Source organism: Plasmodium malariae, assembly GCF_900090045.1.
Source record: "Plasmodium malariae genome assembly, contig: PmUG01_00_27, whole genome shotgun sequence".
Lineage (NCBI taxonomy): Eukaryota > Apicomplexa > Aconoidasida > Haemosporida > Plasmodiidae > Plasmodium > Plasmodium malariae.
This window is the reverse complement of record NW_021638299.1, coordinates 195,064-218,922: the sequence shown is the minus strand read 5'-3', so window position 1 is coordinate 218,922 and position 23,859 is coordinate 195,064. Positions and strand designations below refer to the sequence as shown.

The following is a 23,859-nucleotide window of genomic DNA, read 5'->3' as shown; positions in this document are numbered from 1 at the left end:
AAAAATATGTATGGGTTTTTACTTTGAACAAACAGTAGTTTTTAATATGTATGTAAACTTCATAACTATATCATATGTTAATAGTATTGTATAGCTTTTACTTCAATATTTAGAATATTTGCTATAAAAATAAAATGAATTTGTAATTGTCAACATTAACCATACATGTTCACATAAATATGTAAAAAAATATTAACTACATATATAGATAAGTATAAACAATAACTCAAATATAAAAAATTTATTTATACATATATATATCTATACTGAAAATAGTACATTTTTTCCCATTAAACTTAAGGAACATTTAGATTTCTATAGATATGTAGCATATATATAGATGTATATTGTTAAGAAAATTCAAAGAATAATTAAAGAAAAAATTTAAACATAATATATATTAAAATAGTATTATGTACAGTTATTAATTTAATACATTAAGGATGTAAGAAATAAAAAAACTATATAATATATTTATTTATAAATTTTCAATATAATTTATATTTAATTAATTTTAAACAATTTTAATAACAACATATTTAAAAGCAATAATAAAAGTAAAATGTATCTAACTCTTTAGTTAATGGTGAATATTTTTAAAAACAAAGGAATTAAACAAATATATATAAACTATATATTATAAATATTCTGTTTTTTTATATGTTTATAATTTCACTTTTAAAACTTACAAAACTAAATATTTAATAAAAAATCTTTTAATTAAAAGTATTCTATAACATCTATATCACTAAGCATATTTAAAAAAATATATGTCTCATTTTTAAGTATAAAATATATATATATATATATATATATATATATATATATATATATATATCAGTGTAATATAATAAGTTAATTTCTCTTTATGAAATACAAAAAAAAACATATATATGGGCAACTTATAGTAAACATATATTTCTTAAATTTTGAAAACATATTGTCATTTTAGAACACAAAAAAGTATAAAACTATAAAGCTGTACTCTTTATAGTTATATATAAATTAGTAAATATTATTAATAAAATTATACAAACTGTCCTACTGTTAATTAATTATAATGTAAAAATATTTTTTTACAAAGGGAACCTTAAGAATACGAAATTATATGTATTAAGGCAAAATATTCAATTAATCTGAAATAATACTTTGAAATACAAATCCAAAAACGTTAAAACTTTAATATTCACAAAAAAACTAAGATCATGAACGTTTACTGTTGTGTATCAAAAAAATTCTATGTACACATAGGTATATTTAAAACATTTTAAGCAATTATTCGTATTTGTATTAAGTATATGTTAATATATATTCCATTAATTAGTTTATGTTCAAGATATGCTTGCAGAAAAAAAGGTACTTTTTAGTATGTAATTTACCTTTTTTCGAATTTAATTTTTTCATATTTTTTAACTTTTTTATGGTAATAAAGAATTCCTGATATAAGAGTGATACTTAATAAAACGAAAGGTACGAAATATATTAGAATACGAAAAAAGTTTCCTAATATACACATATCACTAACTTCTGATGCTACTTGACACCAGCCACATGAAAGTGTACCCGATGATGATGTACTGTGTTGCAAGAATTCTCCCAAACTTTTCAATACTCCTACAATAGGTGACCATGGACCTTTATTATTTTTTGATAAAGATTCTAAAGATTGCTTGTCCAAACCTAAATGATACAATAAACTACCACTGTTGCTATATGTTAGTGATATTTCTACTATAAATATTATTAATAAAAACAAACAAATTAAAAAAGGTAAAACAATACGCAATCCGTATTTTTTACATATTATTTTTGTGTAAACCTTATTACTAATTGTCCTGTTATTTTGAAGAAAACTCGTATAATCAAGTTCCTTGAATATTTTTTTTTCTAAATGGGAATATTTTTTTGTTTTAAATATACAAGATTTATTTTTCATTCCTGATTTATGACCTGCAATATTTGATGCATATTTTTTCGATCGCTTTTTTTTTTCAGAATCATCATTCTTATTATGAGATATATCTTTTTTTTCGGAAACTCCATTAATTTGAATTTCATTTTTTAAACATAAAAATCTTAAATACTTATTATGTTTGTATTTTTCCAATAAATGATAATTACTTGCATGTAATTTTCTATAGTAATTGTCCCCACCCTCTAGAGACTTCTTAAGAGTAATCTAAAAAATAAAAAAATGTAAATATTGGTTATATAATAGAATAAAATATCTAATGGGGAAAAAAGGGACTTAATAAAAATAGAGCACAAAAAATGTGAATAACATAAATATCATTAAATAATGTTATTATACCACATAACTGTAAAAATGGTATGTCCAACATAAAAAGATGAATGTTGTAATTCTAATAAATAATAGGGTCTTAATATTTTGTTCCATTTTTATTCGTATTTAAACCTATAATATACTTATCAAAAATATAACAATAATATAATATTCCTTTAATGATAGAGGACACTAATATTATTTATTTTATTTAGTATAATTTATTGTTTTTCCATAAGAAAATATTAAAATTATAAAAGTTATTTTTATTTATGATGATACAATAATAAATAATTTTAAATATATACTACAAAATTTTTATCATAATGTTATTTATAAAAAAATAACTTTAATTAAAAGAATGTAGGATGAACTCAATAATAAATATTAAAAACATGCAAATTATTTATTTAATTTAGAATATTAAATAAATATATTTTATATTATTTCTTTTCAAAATAAAATAAAAAATATATATATATATATATATATATATATATATATGATTTCTTAATATTTCGAAATATTTAGTATATGTATAATATAGAATATAGAGAAAATAGATAATGCATAGATATACATATTAATAGAGATATTGTGTATAACAGCACATTTTGTTATTAATTATTCTGACTTTATAAAAGTTACAATTTAAAAAATCTGATTATTCTTAAAAAAGTATTAATAATTATAAAAATATAATGAAAATGTTAATAAATGAAACTATATAATTAAAACTTTTTATTTTATTTTATTGATATTATTGACATTATTTACTAGGCAAACATAATTGTTCTTTTAATATTCACTATATACATTATCTAATTTATAACATATCTTTTAATCTAATAAAAAAGTATATACTTCAATTGCATATGATGCCTGATATTTTATAAATGTAATTTAGTTTATGAAGACTATAGCACTTAATTAGATAAAATGTTTACAATTACTTCTAAATGCAAACGTTTTAAAATTATAAAATTATTTTTTATTTTTTTTTCTTTTATCTTAATATATATATTTAGATAAATTATAATATAAATTTATAAATATAAAAAGCATAGAGTAACCTATATATTAAATGTATTAACATAAAAATAAACTTGATAGAACAATACACATATTTAATATAGTAGAGAGTAAAAGTTAATATAAATTTTTGTTATCTCCGTATTTTGTCATCTATGTTAAAGTAATATTTATAAAAAATTTTGAACTATAAATTTTCCTTTATATAAAAAGTAAAATAAAAATGTTCTTTAAGCTTTTCACGTAATACAAAGCTTCAATAATTCTGACCTTGACAATTCTATGTTAATAAATCATTCGTTAAAATGGAATCACATTATCATTTACTTATAATTTCATAAATTTACTAAAAAAAAAATAATTATTAAAAAAATAAATTATTTCAATATATGAGTAAACTTATATTAACCGTAATTTTATACATTAAATTAAAGGATCATATATTTATTATAATGCAAATCTAGGCGAAATATTTACACATATAATTTACTAATATACAGTGTATATATATTTATGGTGAATATTTAATCATGTCAATATCACATTTTTATGAATAGAGAAAAATATAATATATGTAAATGTTTAGTCAAGGTACTGAACTATTTCCAAACAATTGATTTCAAGACTAATAAAATATACAAATATGCGAACTATTAAAAATATTTCATATATATTTGTTTACTTTTCTTTATAAATATATTTTTGCATATTATGTAGCTTGTATAATAAAAAATTTATAAGTATACAACATTTAATTTTTCTTAAGCACAATTTCAATAAGAATAAAACAAAATTTCATTATATATATCAAGAATATTAGATATTATTACAATATATTAATTATAACCATCATTTGAATTTATATTATATTAGTTCAGTGGCTTATATATTCTTAAGACTTTTAACAGTATATAAATAATAACTAAAATACATAATTAAATAAATAATAATAATCCATTTGAACATCATTCCTCAAAATAAAATTAACGCCTTAGTATTTTTTCTCTACTTTATAACAAATATCCTAATGAAACAAAAACTAAAAAAAGTGATAAAAAAGTTTTAAATGTATTCCTTTATAGCAAATACAAGTGCAATACTTATAAATTCTTAATATTTTAAACTTTTATTTTTGGAACATTTCAATACATTTCTTATCAATATATATAAGTCTGAAAAACGCATCTTATAGTTTTTTAAAAAGAATATATCTATCACAAAAAATTTCTAACGTAAAACTGATGACTATTTCTTAAACAATTTTTAACTGCAGAACCTGAATTATCTTATCCTAAGACTAAAATATTTCATCCTATTCCGATTTATCATTCTAAACATCATCCACTTAATCATCATATTAATTTTTAAATAACATATCATTAATTCTATATTAGTTTTTCTCTTAGTATTTTCTGATATTAATATAACAGTTCTTGAGTAGACTATTTTTTATTCATAATTCTAATTAACTAAAAACTTATTAAAGTTGCATTACAACGAAAAAAAACATTTTTATTATTTATAATATAATAAATACACTTATTCAAACGAAATTGCCCCATACGTTCATATATAATTTTATATAACAAGAAGCAGCAAAAAATATAAAGCAAATATTCTTCTATGTTCTTGTAATGCATTAGTGAAACAAGAGCGTATACATATAAAATGGATAAGCCTAATTACTTTAAATAAAATCAAACATTTCAATTTTTAATTTATGTGTTAACTCATGTATTTCGTAGTATATATTGAACTAACTAAAATGTTTACAGTATATTCATATGGTATTAACAAAATGGTAAATTTATTTTCGTTGATATTTTATTTTTTAAAAAGGGGTTATACTGTATTAGTAAAAAACTAATATAAAACATAAATAATAAAATAAATTTTTAAAATAAATTTGCCTATATTTCTAATAAAACTATTACAAGGAAATAAACAGCACAATAAATCTATGTAATACTTATTGTTTTAATAAATATCCAGTAGATATTTATATATATCAGTAGTATAACAGAATAATTCTAAATTTTAGTTATCCATACTTTTCAAAAAAGTAATAAAATAAAATACTTTTTACTTCATGCATAATTATTATATTTTATAAATACAATAAGAAGTATTTTATATGGTGAGAGCAGAAATATATGTATATATTTTTAATATAGTTATTAAATATTTTGTCAGATTCCTAATAATAAGATATGTTATTTGCAGATACTACACATTTAAATACTATTTTGCAATTGAAATATAAAGATAATTGAATAGTATACTACATTATTAACAGGATGCCAAAAAAAAAAATAAAAAGAGGCATTTTTTTTTATAACACAAAATATAATTTGTAATGTACCATATTATGTAATATAATAAATTTCACTTTATTGTTTCTTTTAATTTTATTAGAATATTTTATTAGGTGGATTTATAATTTAAATAAAATTAATTTCACCATAGTAATATTCATGTAACATATAGCCAATTTCTAAAGAGAATTTAATTAAAACTTAAATAAATATAATATTGCAACTATATTCATTAACTTCGTATATTTATATAAAGACCAAGACACATTTATTCTTCATTTAAAAGGGATAAGTATTTTTTTAATTACCTCAACAAATAATCATTTAGATTAGAAGTTAAAAAATAATAAGAAGAACTTATTATAGATAAAATATATGTTATCACAAAACTTCAATATAATTATACGACTTCTCTTATATATTAATTTTAGTGCCATATATATATTTTCCATAAAAAATTAGTTAAATACAAAAACAATAATTTGAAGCCATAATTCTATGTTAGATTCTGTAAATAATTTAAAATATCAATAAAAAACATTAAAACATTCATGTTTGCAAATAAAACTAAAAGCACATATTTTTAAGATTGCAGATCAAAAAAGTTAATATGATACAAGTAGATTCTTAAAAACTATATAAATACAGCTATATTTGTTTATTCGATATATTAATTAAAACTCATAGTGTTTGTTAGTAATAATTGAGTGATCTCTATAATAAAGGGAACATAGTATTATTCAGCTTATTTTTTATTAGTGCAAACTTATCATATTTTACAATTTTACTGTAAATATAAATAATGGCTGCCATAACTATAAATGTAAATATAACAAATCCTACACTAAAACAATAAGAGTTTGTCCATGTTGTTACACTATTTTTTACATTAAATACACAGTCTAGAAATATTATAACATTTAGTATTAATATAATTGGTACAAAAAAAATAGATATGACATAAAACAAAGCTTCCTTTAATTCTATCTTATTTCTTAAAAACTTGAAATCTTCATTCGTAAAATCTCTAACTTTATTTTTAAAATATGTTTTGTCAAACGTCCGTTTTTGAAAATATGGATCTGCTCCTTTGTATACAGAAAATATATTTTTCCTACGTTGTTTTTCTCCTACTGCATTATTTAAGGAACATCCATTTGGATGTTTATATCTTTCTTTTTTTACTTTTGCATTATTAGGTGGATACAATTTTTCAAACTCTTCAATAGTTGGTATATCTCCTTTTATCCACACAATATTCGAACCCTTTTTTTGTCCATATTCTTCTAGAAATCGACAAGTTCTTGTGTATAATGTTTTATAAATATTGTCATTTTTATCCAAAGAATTATTATATAAATTCTAATGAAAATAAATATTTATTATTTAAAAAAAAAAATAATTTTATATTAACAAATCGTATTAATATAGGACTCTAAAAATATGAATGATGCAATTATCCTTAAATAATATAATCATACCACATTACTGTTTATATGATATATCCAGGTTAAAATAATAAAGATAGCAATTTCAACGTAAAAAAATGACCTACAATTTTTTTTCATTATATAAATTTTTAATATTGTAGTATATAAAGAAAAAAATTTGAAACATATAACAATTTTTTAATGACATATGATCCTATATTTATTTAAAACATTTTCTTTTTGTTTTTTTTCTAAAAAACATAATTAATTGTATCTAACTATAATGCATTTTGCAACAATAAAAAGGAAAAAAAACTTTAAAAGTATATCTTTAAATGTTTATGTTAATATTATAAAATTCCTCAATTAAAATTATATAATTTCATTTTATATTAATATTTATTCAAAATATATAATTTAATTAATAGTATTATAATTAAATAACGTCTTTATTAATTCTTATAAAATAGAGTAAAAAAAAATATACGATTGCTTAATTATTCGAATTACTGAATTCACTTACAACATGGTATGCAAAAAACATATGAAAAATATTGTTCTATTAATTAAGAAAATAATTACTAATTTTAATAAAATAATCAATAATAATTTTCATATTATAAACGTACTATTTTTAAATAACTATTATTACTAAAAACAAAAATTATTATAAAATGTAATTAGCAGAAAAAATAAATGAAAGAAATTATATTTTATACATTCTTTTGAGCTCTATTTGTTGTAAAATTTGTGTAACCTTATTGTTTGTTATATATTTAAAATTTCAAATTTATTAAATAGTACCTAAGATAATTAAAAAATATAAGTTAAAACAAATAAAAATAGCTTTTTTCTTTTTTAATTATAATTTTTATGTTTAGTTCATACCATTATTTTTAAATGAAAATTCTTTTAATTCATTTAATTATTTTATAATTTTTTTTTAATTATATATATATTTAGAAGTGATATTAATATAAAATAAAAAAATTCAAGAAAAATTTTTTTCCAGAAATATTATATAAAATTACTAAAATTTTAAATTATTTTTAATTATATATGTCTTGAAATAAGTATGATATACTATGCATAATATGTACTTGAAAAATTAAAAATAATAAAAATATAATTTGGCAAAATATATGATTTGGTATTTTTTTTTGCTAACAATATTAGCAAAAATGTATTATTATTTTTCCATATTTTTATACATGAAATATAAAATTTTTTTTAAAATTTATTAAAAATATTATTGTATCTAATAATTTATGAAACATGTAATTCTAATACTAACTGTTTTATGAAGATCATTTTTTATGTTTACCTTTAAAATAATACGCATAACCACAAAAAAAAAATGGTTGAGATTTTATTAAATATGGAAAAACTTTATATAATAAAATTAAATGTAATAAATACAATATTTTCTTAAAGTGTAATTTAAATTATCACTTACAATAATAAAAACGTAATAAAAAATAATTTTTAAAAATATAAGTTACTGCACTTGCCGCGTTATAATGTATTAATTGTGATTTTATATATTGAATTAAAGGATCACAAATTTACTATAATGAAAATGTCTATGAAACATTTACATATAATTATCGTATATAAAGCACATTTTTATTGTGAATATTAATTAATATCAATTTTACTTCTTTATGGTTCAAAAAAAAAAAAATAGATTACATATACATATTAGGACAGAATAAGAAATTATTTCAAAAAAATAATTTCTAATACAAAAAATATATAGAAACATATGGGCTCCTAAAAATATATAATATATAATTTTTTATTTTTTTGTATTTATATATATTTACATGTTATCCACGTTTCATAAAAACATTTATAAGTATACAACAATTATTCTTGTGTATTCTTATAATTTCATTAGTTATAAAGAAAAACATAGTTATATAAAAATCATTATTTTTAAAAAAATATATTAATTATGACTATAATTCCATTATATATGCTTATACTACAACGGTTAAATTTAAGAATTTTACGAGTACATAAATAAACATTAAAATGCATAATAAACAAATCAAAGGGAATATAGTTCTTCCTCTCTCTTCAAAATTAAATAATCACCTTAATGTTTATAACCCTGATATATATAATCAATTTTCTAATGAAGTAAAAAAAAGAAACCAATAAAAAAACTGTTTAAAAGAATATGTCTGCAAAGTAAATACTAAGAGATATTCATTTATTCTGAATAATTTAAACTATCTTTCTAGGTAGGATCAATATATGTTCTGTAATTATATATAGGACCAAATTTCCTATATATTAATTTTTCAAAAAAAATATAAGTAATACTACAAATGGATAACACATAGCAAATATCCGTTTCCTAAGTTATTTTTTTGCTTCACATGTATTACCATTATACGTACAATAACACCTTCAAATATATTCTAATTCAATGCAATCTTTTTAATGTCAGAATTAACATATCCACTTCCACTTTACATATTTTTAATTCTATATTACTTGTTCATTTTCTTCGAATAATATATTGCTTCTTGTATATAGTGTTCTACCTGCACTGTTCGTATAATCTAAAGATTTATGAAAAATATATAATAATGAACATTTTTTTTTTTATTATTTATACTGTGATAAATTTACTTACTCAAAAGTAAAATATTCTTACAAGTATATAAAACAAGAAGAAGCAATATATATGCGGAAAACTCTCTCCTATGTTAATATACCGCATTCATAATATAAGAACTTATCCAAATTAAAAGAATAAATATAAGTATTTTACCTAAAATAAAATATATATTTTTTCCATTAATTATAGAATTATTAAATTTTAAAATGTGTCCAAGCACCTAAACAATTTATTATATATTCAAAGTTTATTATCAAAAAAGCAAGGTTATGCGCTTGGTTATTTTATTCTATTTTTAACTAATATTAAACTACATAAATAAAATATAATTATAATGTACAAATAAGATAAAATGATTATAAAAATATTTTTGTTAATATTACCAATGAATTTATTTACATGAAAAACAAAGTTATAAATTAATAATTTATGGTAAAACTAATTTTATTCGTGCATACTTAAAAAGTATATATATGCTAATATTCTAACAGAACAATTCTAAATTTTTGATATAAATACTATTCGGAAAAAACAAAAAATGAAATGCCTTGTTTGGAGCGTACACATTTTATTTTATTAGAATAGAAAGAATACGTTTATTTGAATGTGTACATTAACACATATTAGAAATATAATTATTAAATATTTTTTCTGCATTTTCTAATAACAGATTAGTATATTTTATGTGTTATACCTTTTAAAATACTATTGCATAGTTAAACATAAATTATTGCATAGCATATAATAATATACAATTCACAGAAATAAAAAAAAATACAAAATATTTTTTATAGCACAAATTACAATATAACATGCATTATATTCCTACAATATGATGAACGTTCATGTATTAAATAAATAATTATATTCCAAGATTTAATACTCAAGCAAAATTTTGATATTTTAAAAATTTGTATACAATATAATTCTTTTATATATTCATACCATATTATTATTTATGAAATGCTAAAGTTTTTATATAATTTAAAAAAATGTATTTTATTTTAATGCTAAAATAAAATATATTATATTATAGTATTAAAAAATTTATATTTTTTTTTTTTCTTTCTTTTTAAAAAGCATAAATTTATAAGTTTTTCAGTAATGATCATTTAAACAAAAAGTATACAAAATTAAATGCAGCAAAAAAACATCTTTATTAATTATTATTATTAAAAAAACAAAACTTACGATAAAAAAATTATTTTAAATAATATAATTTAGAACACAAAAGGAAATAGATATAAAATACTAAAATTTAATATATAAAATAACATATAATATAATTTAGGAAAATTATTAATGCTTTATATTACTTTTTGACAACTGTATTGAGAAGGTAATAGTACATGTATTTTCTGTTAATATATAAATAATTAATATTCCAATTTATACATTTGATGTTGACTGTTATATAACAAAAATAAATAATATATAGATGAAATATATCCATAAATGTAGAAATATTTATATTTCATATTATTTGTTGAATATAGTGAATATAGATAATTATAAAAATATAACACTCTAAATGTATTATAATAACTATATGACAACAAAATGATGTTGACTTGTGTAAGCAAATTAATTTTCTAAAAAATAATTTATTAAAAAAAAATATGTAAAATTTTAAAATTTTTATTATGCTGTATAATACCAATATCCTAAAGTATATTACAAAATTAATATAATTATTTTTGTATTTTCAGTTTTCACATTCATATAGTATAGATATTTATATATATATTAATATAAATATATTTAAAAAGATTTTTCGCACTTGACTTTTAATTTATTAAATATAGCTATTACTTTCAGCGTTTGTTACTAATCAAATGAAAAAAAATTAAAGCGTTTTTCTATTTGTTTAATATATTAAATGTATTTCTAATACATTAATATAATTTTAAATTTTACTATTTTTAAAGCATCAATAGAATATATGAATATACACAATAATCCTTTATAAACTTCTGAGTAACATAAAAAAAACATTATTTTTATAATTTCCATCTCATTCAATTATCTATTAAAAAATGTATAAGCAAACTACAATTTTAAATATATATTTCAATCGCTTTTATATTTCAAAATATTTCTTAAATTCTTTTTTTTATATATATTCGGTTAGTTATAATACATTAAATATTCCTAGGTAAAACATAAGTCACCTTTTATATATTAATTATACTTTTATTATCTATTTCTAATATATATCAAATCTTTCGAATTATAAATTATATATATATTTTGTTAAGTATACTCTGTCTTAGCTTTTTATATTATTATTATTTTTTTACTGTATTCTGAAAAATACATATCTACGAATACCCTTTTTAATTTTTAAGAACATATAACCTATTTTTATTCAATTTTTATATATATAAAATTTTTTTTTCCACATATATATTTAAAATAGTTTTCTTCTTATACCTAAAGTGTTTGCTCTATTTTTAGCACCATTTCTAAATGGATATATTGGAAATAGTAAAGAACAATAAATATAAATATAAGCGTAAAAAGTGAAATTAAACACAAAAATCATATATTCATTATATATTATACACTAATTAAATATACATTAAAAATACGTTTTACATGTTAATTCTTTAGGAACATTCCTAAATATCATATTATTTACGTATAACTGATGTTCCTCAAAAACATGCTGTACTCAACAAAAAATAATATAGAAATATGTAAATTGTATTAAAGTTACGAATATTACTAAATAAAAAATAATAAAAAATGTAAAAATTATTTAAAATCATTTATACCTATAAAGCAAGTTATGATTATACAATATAATGCATATTCATATATTGTATATTAAATACATTTTGACAAAATCATGCATTTAATTCGTAAGCTATAATAAAACTTCTATATAATAATCATATATTTATAATTACATTTATGTTACTATTTTTATTATTTGTATTTCATATATTCAGATTGTAAAGCATATAAAAATATAAAATTCAATCGTTTTCCTACTTCATAAATAGAACAGAATTTGTTATTATAAATACTCCACATTTTTTGTAGTTTATAGGACAATAAAAAAACAATATATTTTTAAACACAGAAAATCGTATTTATTTTTATAAACTTGAAATATAAACTTTTCATATTATTAAATAAGTCATTTAAAGTAAAAATTATAGAAGAATCATACTACTTTAAAAACTAAAAAACAGTATGAATGAATATGTTTCTCCTTTATACAAAAACAGAATATACAAGTTAAACCTCAAACAATCAAATAAAAATTTTTAATTTTTTACACATATATTCTTTTTTATTTTTACTTATTAAATATATTTAAGAATAAATCTATTTTTGTAATATTCGTAATAATATTCTGATACATTTGGCACGTTTTTTCCTAGTTAGTCCTAATGGTCTAATGTAGAATAATGAGATATCCATATTTTATTTTTTCTAGAATTACTATAAAATATATTTGGAGCATTCTTTAATATTTTTTCCTCTGTACTTGTTGAATATTATATATATGTTTTTAATTTTTTAAGAGTATATCACTAAACCGTTTTCCAAAATAATTAAACTAATATACACATTAACAACAAAATATATATATATTTAATCTGTTTTAAAATTATAAATTTTTATGAAAAATAACATACATATATTTATACATTTAATTTATAAATATAAACAGATGTTATTCTTAGTAGAAAAGAAAAATATAAGAAAATTATAAGCACTGAATAACCAACTGAAACAACAGTGTAAAAAGAATTCATCGCTATTTTTTCTTTTTGTATTAACGTTCTTATTATAATTAATTTAAAATTTCTTTCTTTACTTTTTATAACACCAAGCATAGTGAGTGTAACTTCAAACATTATTTCTTTGCTTTCAATGGGTCTTTAATTTATTCGTACCATTTTTTATAAGACGCTATATGTATAATGTATTATATTACATTTATAATAATTTTAACATTTTTCTTTACAAACTAAATTTTATCTCTTAAAACCATTATGTTATTCCTTTATGTAGTTTCGATATAAATTGTTAATATAAGTAAAGTACTTGAAATCCATATTACAATTATTATTCTTACTATTGTTATTAGTATATTTAATTATATGATCATAATTTTTAAAAAGGGTGATGCAAATATTTCTGTTCATTCTATCCTTTAGTGTTAATGATATTAGTGTAAAAGTAATATTCTGCATCTTATAAATATTTTAAATTAATATCATTTACTTCCAAAAAAAATTTTATAGTATCATTTTAATTACCAACTTTTTTCCTATTAATATCAAATGTTTCATTATGATATCGAAGGAGAACTATTAGGAATAAGAGCAACGTGCTAAGGATTTTCCTCTTTATTCGTAATAGATAATTTTTTTAAGTTTGTTGAAACTTTTTTACAAAAATTCTTCATATTTTTGTTAATTATATATAACTTATTACATTTATTATTAATATTACTTATGTTTTGCTGTCACTATTTATTTCATTATATTTTTTATATGAGGACACCCGTATTAATATACCTTCATATAAATTAAAAAAAAATAAATTGCATAAATATATAAATGCTTTCGTTTATGAACGAATTTTATTCATTTCACTTTATTAAAAATATAATACATAAATCATAAATCATTTATAATTTTTATAATAACAAATAAAAATGCATTTCTTTCTCTCTTAAATTGTCTATTATACTTAAAAATATGATAAATATACAAAGAATAAACCTTGTTACAGAATTATATATATATGTAATTTATAATGGATTTTAATCTGTTGAAATGTTATGCATTTTCCTATACTTATTATAAGCTGAAAATAAATATGTAATAGTAAGAATAGCATATTAAATGTTCTTTAACATATAATTGTAGTAGTACTAGCATTATCTCACAAAATAAGTATTTTAAATAATGATATAAATAAAATAAAAATTAAAAGTGCAATTTCCTTATAAAGTGAACTCATATAAAACACTATATTTCTTTTTAAAATTCTAATTTATTTTGATCATTTCATAAAACACCATTAATAATACATAATGGAACAAATCGTATTTAAGTTATATAATTATAATCTGTATTATGTACTAAAATGTTTAACTATTTATACTATATAATTATTTAAAAAAACATGCAGAAAAATATGTGTTCTGCATACAAAATATAATGATTATATTCATCTAGAAATAAAAACTTTCCATGTTCAAATATATAGAATTATTAATCATTCTATTTAGTTACATTTAGATTTTATAAAAATATATATATATATATATATATATATCATTTTTGACTTATTTTTATTAAAAAATAAAATACGTAATAAACATTCTTATAAATTAGTAAATATAATATAAATTATAGATATCTAATTACAAAGAAAAAATATTTATTAACAAAAAGTAAATAATTATAGTGTTCCTATTTATAAATGAGTATGTATTTTATTGTTATAAAAATGTTTTTGCTATATATATTAATTTTAACATAACTCTAAATTTGAAATATTAAGTTATTATGTAATGCTATAGTTTCCATTTATTATATGGACTTTCAAATATCAGTATTATATGTATATTAAATATAAATGTGTACTATGAATTATTCAGCATAAAGCAATATTTCAAATTAAACCAAAGAATTCTCCTTTAAAACACTATAAATAATGATGACGAATTTTTTTCTTTATATTTCCTAGATCATAAAAATATGTTGCGAATTATATTTAAAACATAATGAAACAATTTATGCAAAACATGTATTACGTTTTAAAATAAAATATATAACAATTACTTTTATTTTCATTGATGAAATAATAATAATGATAAATTATTTTATTATATTTATTAATTATATATTTTCGCATATTTTATTCATTTCTGTTACACGTTATATTAATAACATTAAATGATATTTATTCCAGTCAAAAAATAATCAAATAAATTTTTTAAATTAATAATATTTTTTTTAACTATGTTTCTTCTGAAAAAATACCAAATCACAATTAACAATAAATAATGTATATACGATTAGAATTGTTTTTTGTATCTTTTTAACTGTTATCGCAACTACAATGAATAGTTGAATATATTTTTTATGAAATATTCAGAATTACATTTATTATAAATATTATTATCTTCATATTCGAATTCAAGAATACAATATAAAAAAAAAAAAAGAAAAAAAAAGTATCAATACGTTTACTAACCAGCTAATTTTACAAGCATATATTATGAAAAAAAATTTAACATATAAGTGTGGATCACCGAAAAATTACACAAATTATAAAAAGAATTAAAAGAATTATAATATTATAATAGGGGTTATAATTAAAATTAGATAATAATATTGTTAAAAGATATTAAAAAATTAATTCAAATTTAATATAAAAAACATAATTAAAAATGAAATATTTACTAAAATAAATAAAAAAAATCTTTTTAGTGAAAATAAATAATAAAAGAATTAAAATGTGATACTAGAACAATTTGGACTGTATGGTTATCAGTTAAGTGATTTATAATAATACTATTAATGAAATTACTTAAATAATGGTCGAAAAATACAAAAATCATTATCTTAATCGAATATACCTTATAAATTAAAAGTAACATAAATGAAAATATAACTCACTATACCTAAAAATGTATGCATAATATAAGTAATATTACTATTTGATACATATAATATATTAATTACAGTTTGTTTTACTTATATCACAATATTTAATTAAAAATCATTTATTTGTAAACTTTCATAATATTCTTACTATCAGTATTATAACAAAATAAACAGTAAAATATAATATTTTTAAGCAAAAAGAAAAATGTAATATAAATAAAAAAAAAAAAAAAATTAGATAAAATTATATATACATTATAATGTTAGTTATTTTGAAAAAACAAATAAAGTCATTATGTCATACATAAAACTCTTAGAAGAGAGAAATTCATTCAGTTTACATATATAATACTGATGGTATCTTATACCTTATTTTTATTCCAAAATATTTTATGATATTATGTGATGACTGTATGGAACATATCCTATTAGAATGCACACAAAATGAACATTTTCTATTACAGAAAATTACCTACAAAAAAATGAAAAATAAATTTTATTAAAATTCTATTATATTTTTAGATAAATATATTTTTAAGTAATAGAATATGTATAAATAAGATAACATAAAAATGTTGTGAATATCATAGTAGCATAATAATTCCTTTTGATAATTATTTTATATCCTGAACATAATAAAAACAATATTTGGTATATTTTAAATCTTTAATCTATATTATATCAGTTCATTTTAATATTATTATAAAATCTTATTTATATTATAATAAAAATAAGTGTTAAACCTTACTTTTTTTAATAATATTTTTTTAATAATTTAATGTAATATTTTTTTCTTTATGATCGTATTTTTAATATGTTGCATACATAAAAATCAATATGTTATTTAAGGATAAAAATAATGCAAAGAAAAAGAAAAATTAAAATAATATTTTGTATAATCCATAAAAATTCAAGAAACGATTTTATTATAATAAATTCATGAGTTACTCTTTAAGTAGCACAATTACAATTGTTAAATCTTTTTTAGTAATAATTATTTTTTTATCTAATTTAAAACCAATTTTTTTTATGATTAATATATATATTCATACATATTACTTCTATCTCATTTATATAAAAAAAATGTTATGTATTTATTCAGAAAATTTTCTTAAAAAAAAATACATAATACAAAAACATCCGGAAGAGTTTCTACAAAATAATTAAAGTAAAATAGTACTAAACGTAAAATCTATATAATTATTTATACTATAGATATAGTTATTATGCGGAAATTTATATATAGACTATATATTAAAAGGACAAAATGGATAAATACATATATTAAAAAACTAAAATAATCAAAGGATATTTTATTATGTTACATATAAATAGAATAAATAAAATATTTACAAATAATATATTCACTTTTAATACTATAGTTTTTACAATAAATTTATAAACTCATTCATTTATTTGTATGGAAATTAAAAATTAATATTTTATTAAATGTCACAGGTGTTATGGAATATTAATCCTTAACCAGAATTATAGAATATCTCCTGCTAACAAATATTTATTTATTTTTGAAAATTCACAAAAAAAATTCATAATATATATCATTAATTTTTATATCTTCATTTTTTATATATGGATAAATGAATATATAATGTGCTGACATTTTCTTGTATTTTATAGTTTTCAAAAAAAAAATGTCAGTTTCTAGTGATAACGAATGGGTATATATTAATTTTTATATAAAAACATAATTAATATCTTATAATTTAAGTACTGAATGCCACTAAAACACATTTAGAAACACTTCTATAATAAAAAATTATAAATTTACATCTAATTCATTATCCCCACTTAATTTATAGGATAAAATTTTAGAAGGGTCTTTTTCATATAATATATACAAAGAATTAGATAATGATGTTGAAGAAAATAATTATGATGTTTACTGTACTGCATTCAATAATGATGAAGATAATACTGAAAAAAAGCATTACAATCTTTGTAAAAAAATATTAAGAAATACACATATTTTATCTAGATATGTTAATACAAATAATTTTACAACTCTCTGTTCACATTATAGATATTGGACATATTATAATATAAAGAAAATTTTAGGAGATGATACAAATAATGATAAGGCCAAACCAATAATTAATAAATTTAAACAGGTTCGAGATAATATTAGAAAAATTTCTAATGCGTTATATTGCCAATATGAGTTTAATGATGATATTATAAAAAAACTAAACGATATGAAAGAAGAAAAATATTTGTATGATTATTTTCAAAATTATGACAGTATTAAAACATCTGACACATGTAAAGTTGTTACACTTGATAAATATGAAAATTACCTTAAATATATTATTACATTATATAATGAGCGTAAAGGGGAGGATGCATGTTGCTATGGTTCATTCTTGATAGACTGCGAAGACTATTTTAAATGCGATGACGAATTTGATCCTAATATACTGTTGTCTACATTAAAATCTACCAAACAAAAAAAATGCGATAACTTGATAAAAGCTCTTCCAACTTAACATCCGGCGTTACATCACGTTCAGGGAGTTCCCTAACAAATATTACAGGTTCAATTTATTATTTCAAGTGTACTGATTTTGACGAAGACAAAATTTCAGATAAAACAAAAGAAGGTGGAAAACTTAATTGTCATATTTTTCTGACATCTGATAAATCTCATTTTATGCCATTATCACCTTCTCTTCAAGCTCCTTCGACATTTGGTCCTTTTACAACCTATGGACAAAGAGGAACTTCTGTATCTGCAGAATTACAACGTAATAACCTAGTATCAAGTGGCATTTCAGGACATGAAGATCAATCATCTTCTTCAGAGTCATCAGATGTGAACTATAAGAGCTCCTGTAAAGATGCTGCACGCAAAAATCCACTATTAGCAAGAGATGCATCAGAAAACTGCAGAGAGCCGGATGTTCGCGCAACTGAAACTGTTGGAGTAAAATTGAATTTATATGCTCCCGGAAGAAGAATTAGAATTAAACTAAATAGTGATTCAAACACGTTCAAAAACAATTTTTTTCGCGTGGGAATCGCATTTACTCTGATAGCGGGAATCATTTCCACTATTTTCCTTTATTATAAAGTAAGTAAATGTTCTTCAATAAAATCCAAAATATATTTATTTCCTATTTTTAATTTCCATAAAATTTTATAATTAATGAAAAAAAAAATTCAATATATCTTTTATTATTCATTTTTATAATAGTTTACTCCTTTTGGAAGATGTTTTCACAAAAAAGTATCAAGGAAAAAAATAATAGACGATTATTATGATGATCCGTATATGCGGAAGTTTATGATCCGTGCTCCAAAATCGGATAAAAGAAGAACTGGTAATACTGGATTACAATTTTCTTATTATTCTAGGTGAAATATTGTTTATTGACTTCAAATAAATGCAAAATAATTTAGAAAAAGCATATACTGAAAAGCTCGGATGATGAGGTGACATGCTGACTTATATTAAGAAAAAAAATAAAAAAAATAAATTATATTCAATTAAAACATAAAATAAATCTATATAACATACAATGGATAAGTGAAAAATTACCCCAGAATAATAATGATATATAATTTTAACTATGAGGTAGAATATCTATGTTAAAAATTAATTAAATATAGAAAATTTGTATATAATATGATACATATAAAAATATAAGAAAATTCATAAAATTAACATAAGTATAGTAAATAGTAAATATTTTATCACATATAACAAATAAAAATAAAATTATACAAAATATGATAAAGAAAGCAATATGTAAAATTGTAAAAATTTGAAAATATAAAATGTATTACCACATATAAACGCAAATTCAAAAATTATTTTGCTTTATTCAACTATACAAAAAGCCTGTTATAAAAGAAAAGTATAATATTAAAAAAAATTCCTACATAACTATCAAGAAAATTTAGCGATGAATAAAGACAAAATTTTTTTTTTTCAAATTTAAAGAAAATTTAAGATATCTTTAATAAGATTACATAGAACTATTTTCATGAAAACAAATAACTTTTTTTAAGAATTATGTAAATATTATTAAATATCCTTTCATACATCCTTTTTTATTTAAATTTAATAACTAAAACTCGTTAATTTATTTTATTATTATTTTTTCTTTTTGCTCGTTTTCTTTTTTCTTTTCACTTTTCCATATATTTAAGTATGTGTTAAAACTTAATTAGTACTTATTCGATAAAATTTTGATATGAATATTCTGTATTCTTCATCAACATCAAAAATTTAATAAATCTTTATGAATTATTATAACATAATTTTTACAATAATAATATGAAAAATAATTATTTTAATAATTAAATAAAATTTCTATAGACTTAACTTTTTCGTTTTTGAAAAATAATCACAGTTTTCATAAAAAAATAACGTAAAATAAAATGAATTAAGATTTTATTATAAAAAAATGCAATACATAATTATTATTACAATGCATTAACCCAATCAATCAAACGTTCTTTTCTATCATACCATACAGAATTAATAACATTGCCATATGAAACAGAATATCCACATTATTTATATAATATATACATAAGATAATTATCTAAGATACGTTAAAAATATATTATTTTACTTATTTTATTAAGTATATAAAACTCATGAATTATTTTATTAAAAAATATATTTGAAATACCAATAGGCAATTAAATGCATACAAGTGATTAAAATATTAAAACCTCATTGCTCTGTATGTTTTATATTGTACTCAAGTAAAGACTTAGAAATTTTTACAGGAAAATTTTATATTTGAAATACATAATAATCATTCCTTCTTTCATATATAATCCCTTTATTTAATACATGTATTATTTAGTATATTCACTATAAAATTGAAGGATATAAAATATATCCGTAAATATATATTAATTAAATAATATAATAACGTTAACTATTGCATCAGATGCTAATAATAAAAATGATATTGTCAACATATTTTATATTAATTAATATTAATATCATTAAGTACTTATATTTCCACTTTGTTACAAATATAGAAATATTCTTCTTATTTTCTTTTTACCTTTTCATGATAATAAATTTAAACTATTTTAAAACATTTTTTATACTAAACATTGTTTCTAAATCCCATTTTTATGGACTTTTATCTATATTATTCATAAAATAAAAACCTAAATATATGGAAAACTTGAAATTTATAAAAAAATGAAATGCTATAAACATATTGTTTCAATAATTCAGAAATTAGAGGAAGTACGTTATATAAATGAGTGCTCAAACAAAAATTATTAAAAACCACAATTATAAATGATAATGCTATTATAACAATCATTTTTATGCTAATTTGAAAGCTTTTATTTTTTACGTGTTATATTTACGGTTCAATTATTCTTCTATTTTATATATGTTTATTGAAAATTTTATTGTATTCACTTATCTAATGTTAGCTAAATATATATATTATAGAATAACTCAAAAAAACGTTTTAATAGAATAATTATATAGTATACTGCTAAAAATTAAATAATTTTCTGTGGAAAATAAATTCTTGTTATACACAAATGTAACAATAAATTATATATTATATCAAAATACATATAAATATTGTTACATATATATTTGAAAACAATTATTATGCAAATCCTTCCACATTATTTCAAATTTTGAAAAAATCATATTTTTCTTTATGTTCCTGTATTCCCACCAATTATCATACCTCCATTAAATATTATGTTTTTTCAAATATCTAAAATATTAAAAATGACTATTTAAATATATAATATCATAAAAAATAAAAATTTATTTTTATATATATTTCTCCTTATATTGTTATTAATTAGCACATTTTAAAAAGAAATTGTATATAATGTTATTAATTAAAACAAAAAGAAATCGTAGAAAAAGGAACATAAAAATTTCATAAAATTAAATTTCAAAAATCAAAATAAACAAAAAAAATGATTCTTTAATATAATAAATTGATTAGAGATAACTATACTAACATAATAATTTATATTAATAAATATTTACAACATTGTGTTATCAGTTAATATGAATATATTTTTATATTTTTCTCACCATAATTTATCTCTCATGAACTTGTTTCTAATAAAGAACTAAAATTAGAAGTAATATATTTACATAATTGACTAAATCTATGGCTAATGGTAGTACGTATAAATTGTTCTGTAATTTTTAATTAATCAGTTCATATATTAAAAAGAAATATGCATTAATACATAAGTATTTTTAATTTTTGTGCTAATTAAATATTTTTTAATACTTTTAAAAATAAATTTTTATATAGTTAATTAAAAGCAGAAGAAAATCAAAAAATGAATGATATCTTTTTATAGGCTAGTAATTCGAATTTAACTATACATAATTATGAGACTTCAATGTTTTTTTCATAATTTAATATGATACATCATGTCATTTACATAGAATTATTATATTAATATTTTTTATTACAAAGTTATAATTTATTTTACTTTTTTTAAACATAGAATAAATAATATTTATATAAGGGTATCCTAATAATTTTTCAAATTCTGCATGAACAGTCAAAATTATATTTAAAAATTAATATTCTTAAAACATATTCTATTTATTAAAATTTATGTAAAATGGAATCATTCATACATAAAATTCGTAGTGAACATATACTGATGAACATATATAAATAATTAATTAAACTATATTAAAAATATTCCATTAAATAAAGTAAACAGTAAATAATTAAATTTTATATATATCATATACATATATAATATTGAGTGTCATAATTAGAATTTAATGCTATGTACTTTTCACAACTATATGGATAAATTAGCTTAATTTATATATTATAATTTCTCATCTCTATAAATGACACAGTATATGTGAAAACATGTACACATTATAATTATAGAAATATAATAATATGTATCCAAAATGAAAAAAAATTAAAGCAATGAAAAATAAACATACATCAGTTTTAACAGTTGCTTGTTTTACAGATCAATTCCCGAAAAAATGGAAAAATTATTTCAGTAATGTAGATAATAATATTTACATGTATGAATCTACATTGAGAAAGATGGGAAAAAAAAGACTCATTACAAACAATTATGGTAATTTTATATTATAAATTTTATATTACTTAGTAATATTTCTCATATGTAATTTTTTATTGTTGACTATTTCGCTTTTTCCTTATAAAACGAATATTACTTTTATATAAACATATATATATATATATATATATATATATATATATATATATAACTGTGATTTAATGTTAAAATATAGTTAAAACATATTTCCAGTTGTAATGTATTAATTTACGGCAAAAAAAAAGCTAAGAAGCGCATATAATAAAATAACTATACGTCCATTTAATTCATAGTTCTCATATAAATTCATTTATAGTTGATAAATTTATAGTTTTTTTCAGTACATATTAGCTAAAAATTATATTTCTAAAAAACTAAAAATTATATACTATTATTTCTCTTTCAGATGATTATATACATCCACCTATAGTCATAGTATAATTTCATC

General features: G+C 18.5%; 3 protein-coding genes across 3 annotated transcripts; 1 reads left to right on the top strand and 2 right to left on the bottom strand.

Moving 5' to 3' along the window:
• Nucleotides 1–1,375: 1,375 nt before the first annotated feature.
• PmUG01_00053200 (fam-l protein) lies at nt 1,376–2,398 on the bottom strand (the record flags this gene model as incomplete). Its single annotated transcript, XM_029004356.1, has 2 exons — nt 1,376–2,179; nt 2,312–2,398. The coding sequence occupies 2 exons, from the start codon at nt 2,396–2,398 to the stop codon at nt 1,376–1,378; spliced, it is 891 nt and encodes a 296-aa protein (XP_028859060.1).
• Nucleotides 2,399–6,345: 3,947 nt separating this feature from the next.
• PmUG01_00053100 (Plasmodium exported protein, unknown function) lies at nt 6,346–7,199 on the bottom strand (the record flags this gene model as incomplete). Its single annotated transcript, XM_029004344.1, has 2 exons — nt 6,346–6,993; nt 7,113–7,199. 2 exons carry the CDS (start codon nt 7,197–7,199, stop codon nt 6,346–6,348), a joined length of 735 nt encoding a protein of 244 aa, XP_028859059.1.
• A 10,584-nt stretch (nt 7,200–17,783) lies between these two features.
• Nucleotides 17,784–19,710, top strand: PmUG01_00053000 (PIR protein; the record flags this gene model as incomplete). The annotated part of the gene is made up of 4 exons (XM_029004333.1): nt 17,784–17,792; nt 18,155–18,774; nt 18,867–19,422; nt 19,546–19,710. The coding sequence occupies 4 exons, from the start codon at nt 17,784–17,786 to the stop codon at nt 19,708–19,710; spliced, it is 1,350 nt and encodes a 449-aa protein (XP_028859058.1).
• Nucleotides 19,711–23,859: the final 4,149 nt, after the last annotated feature.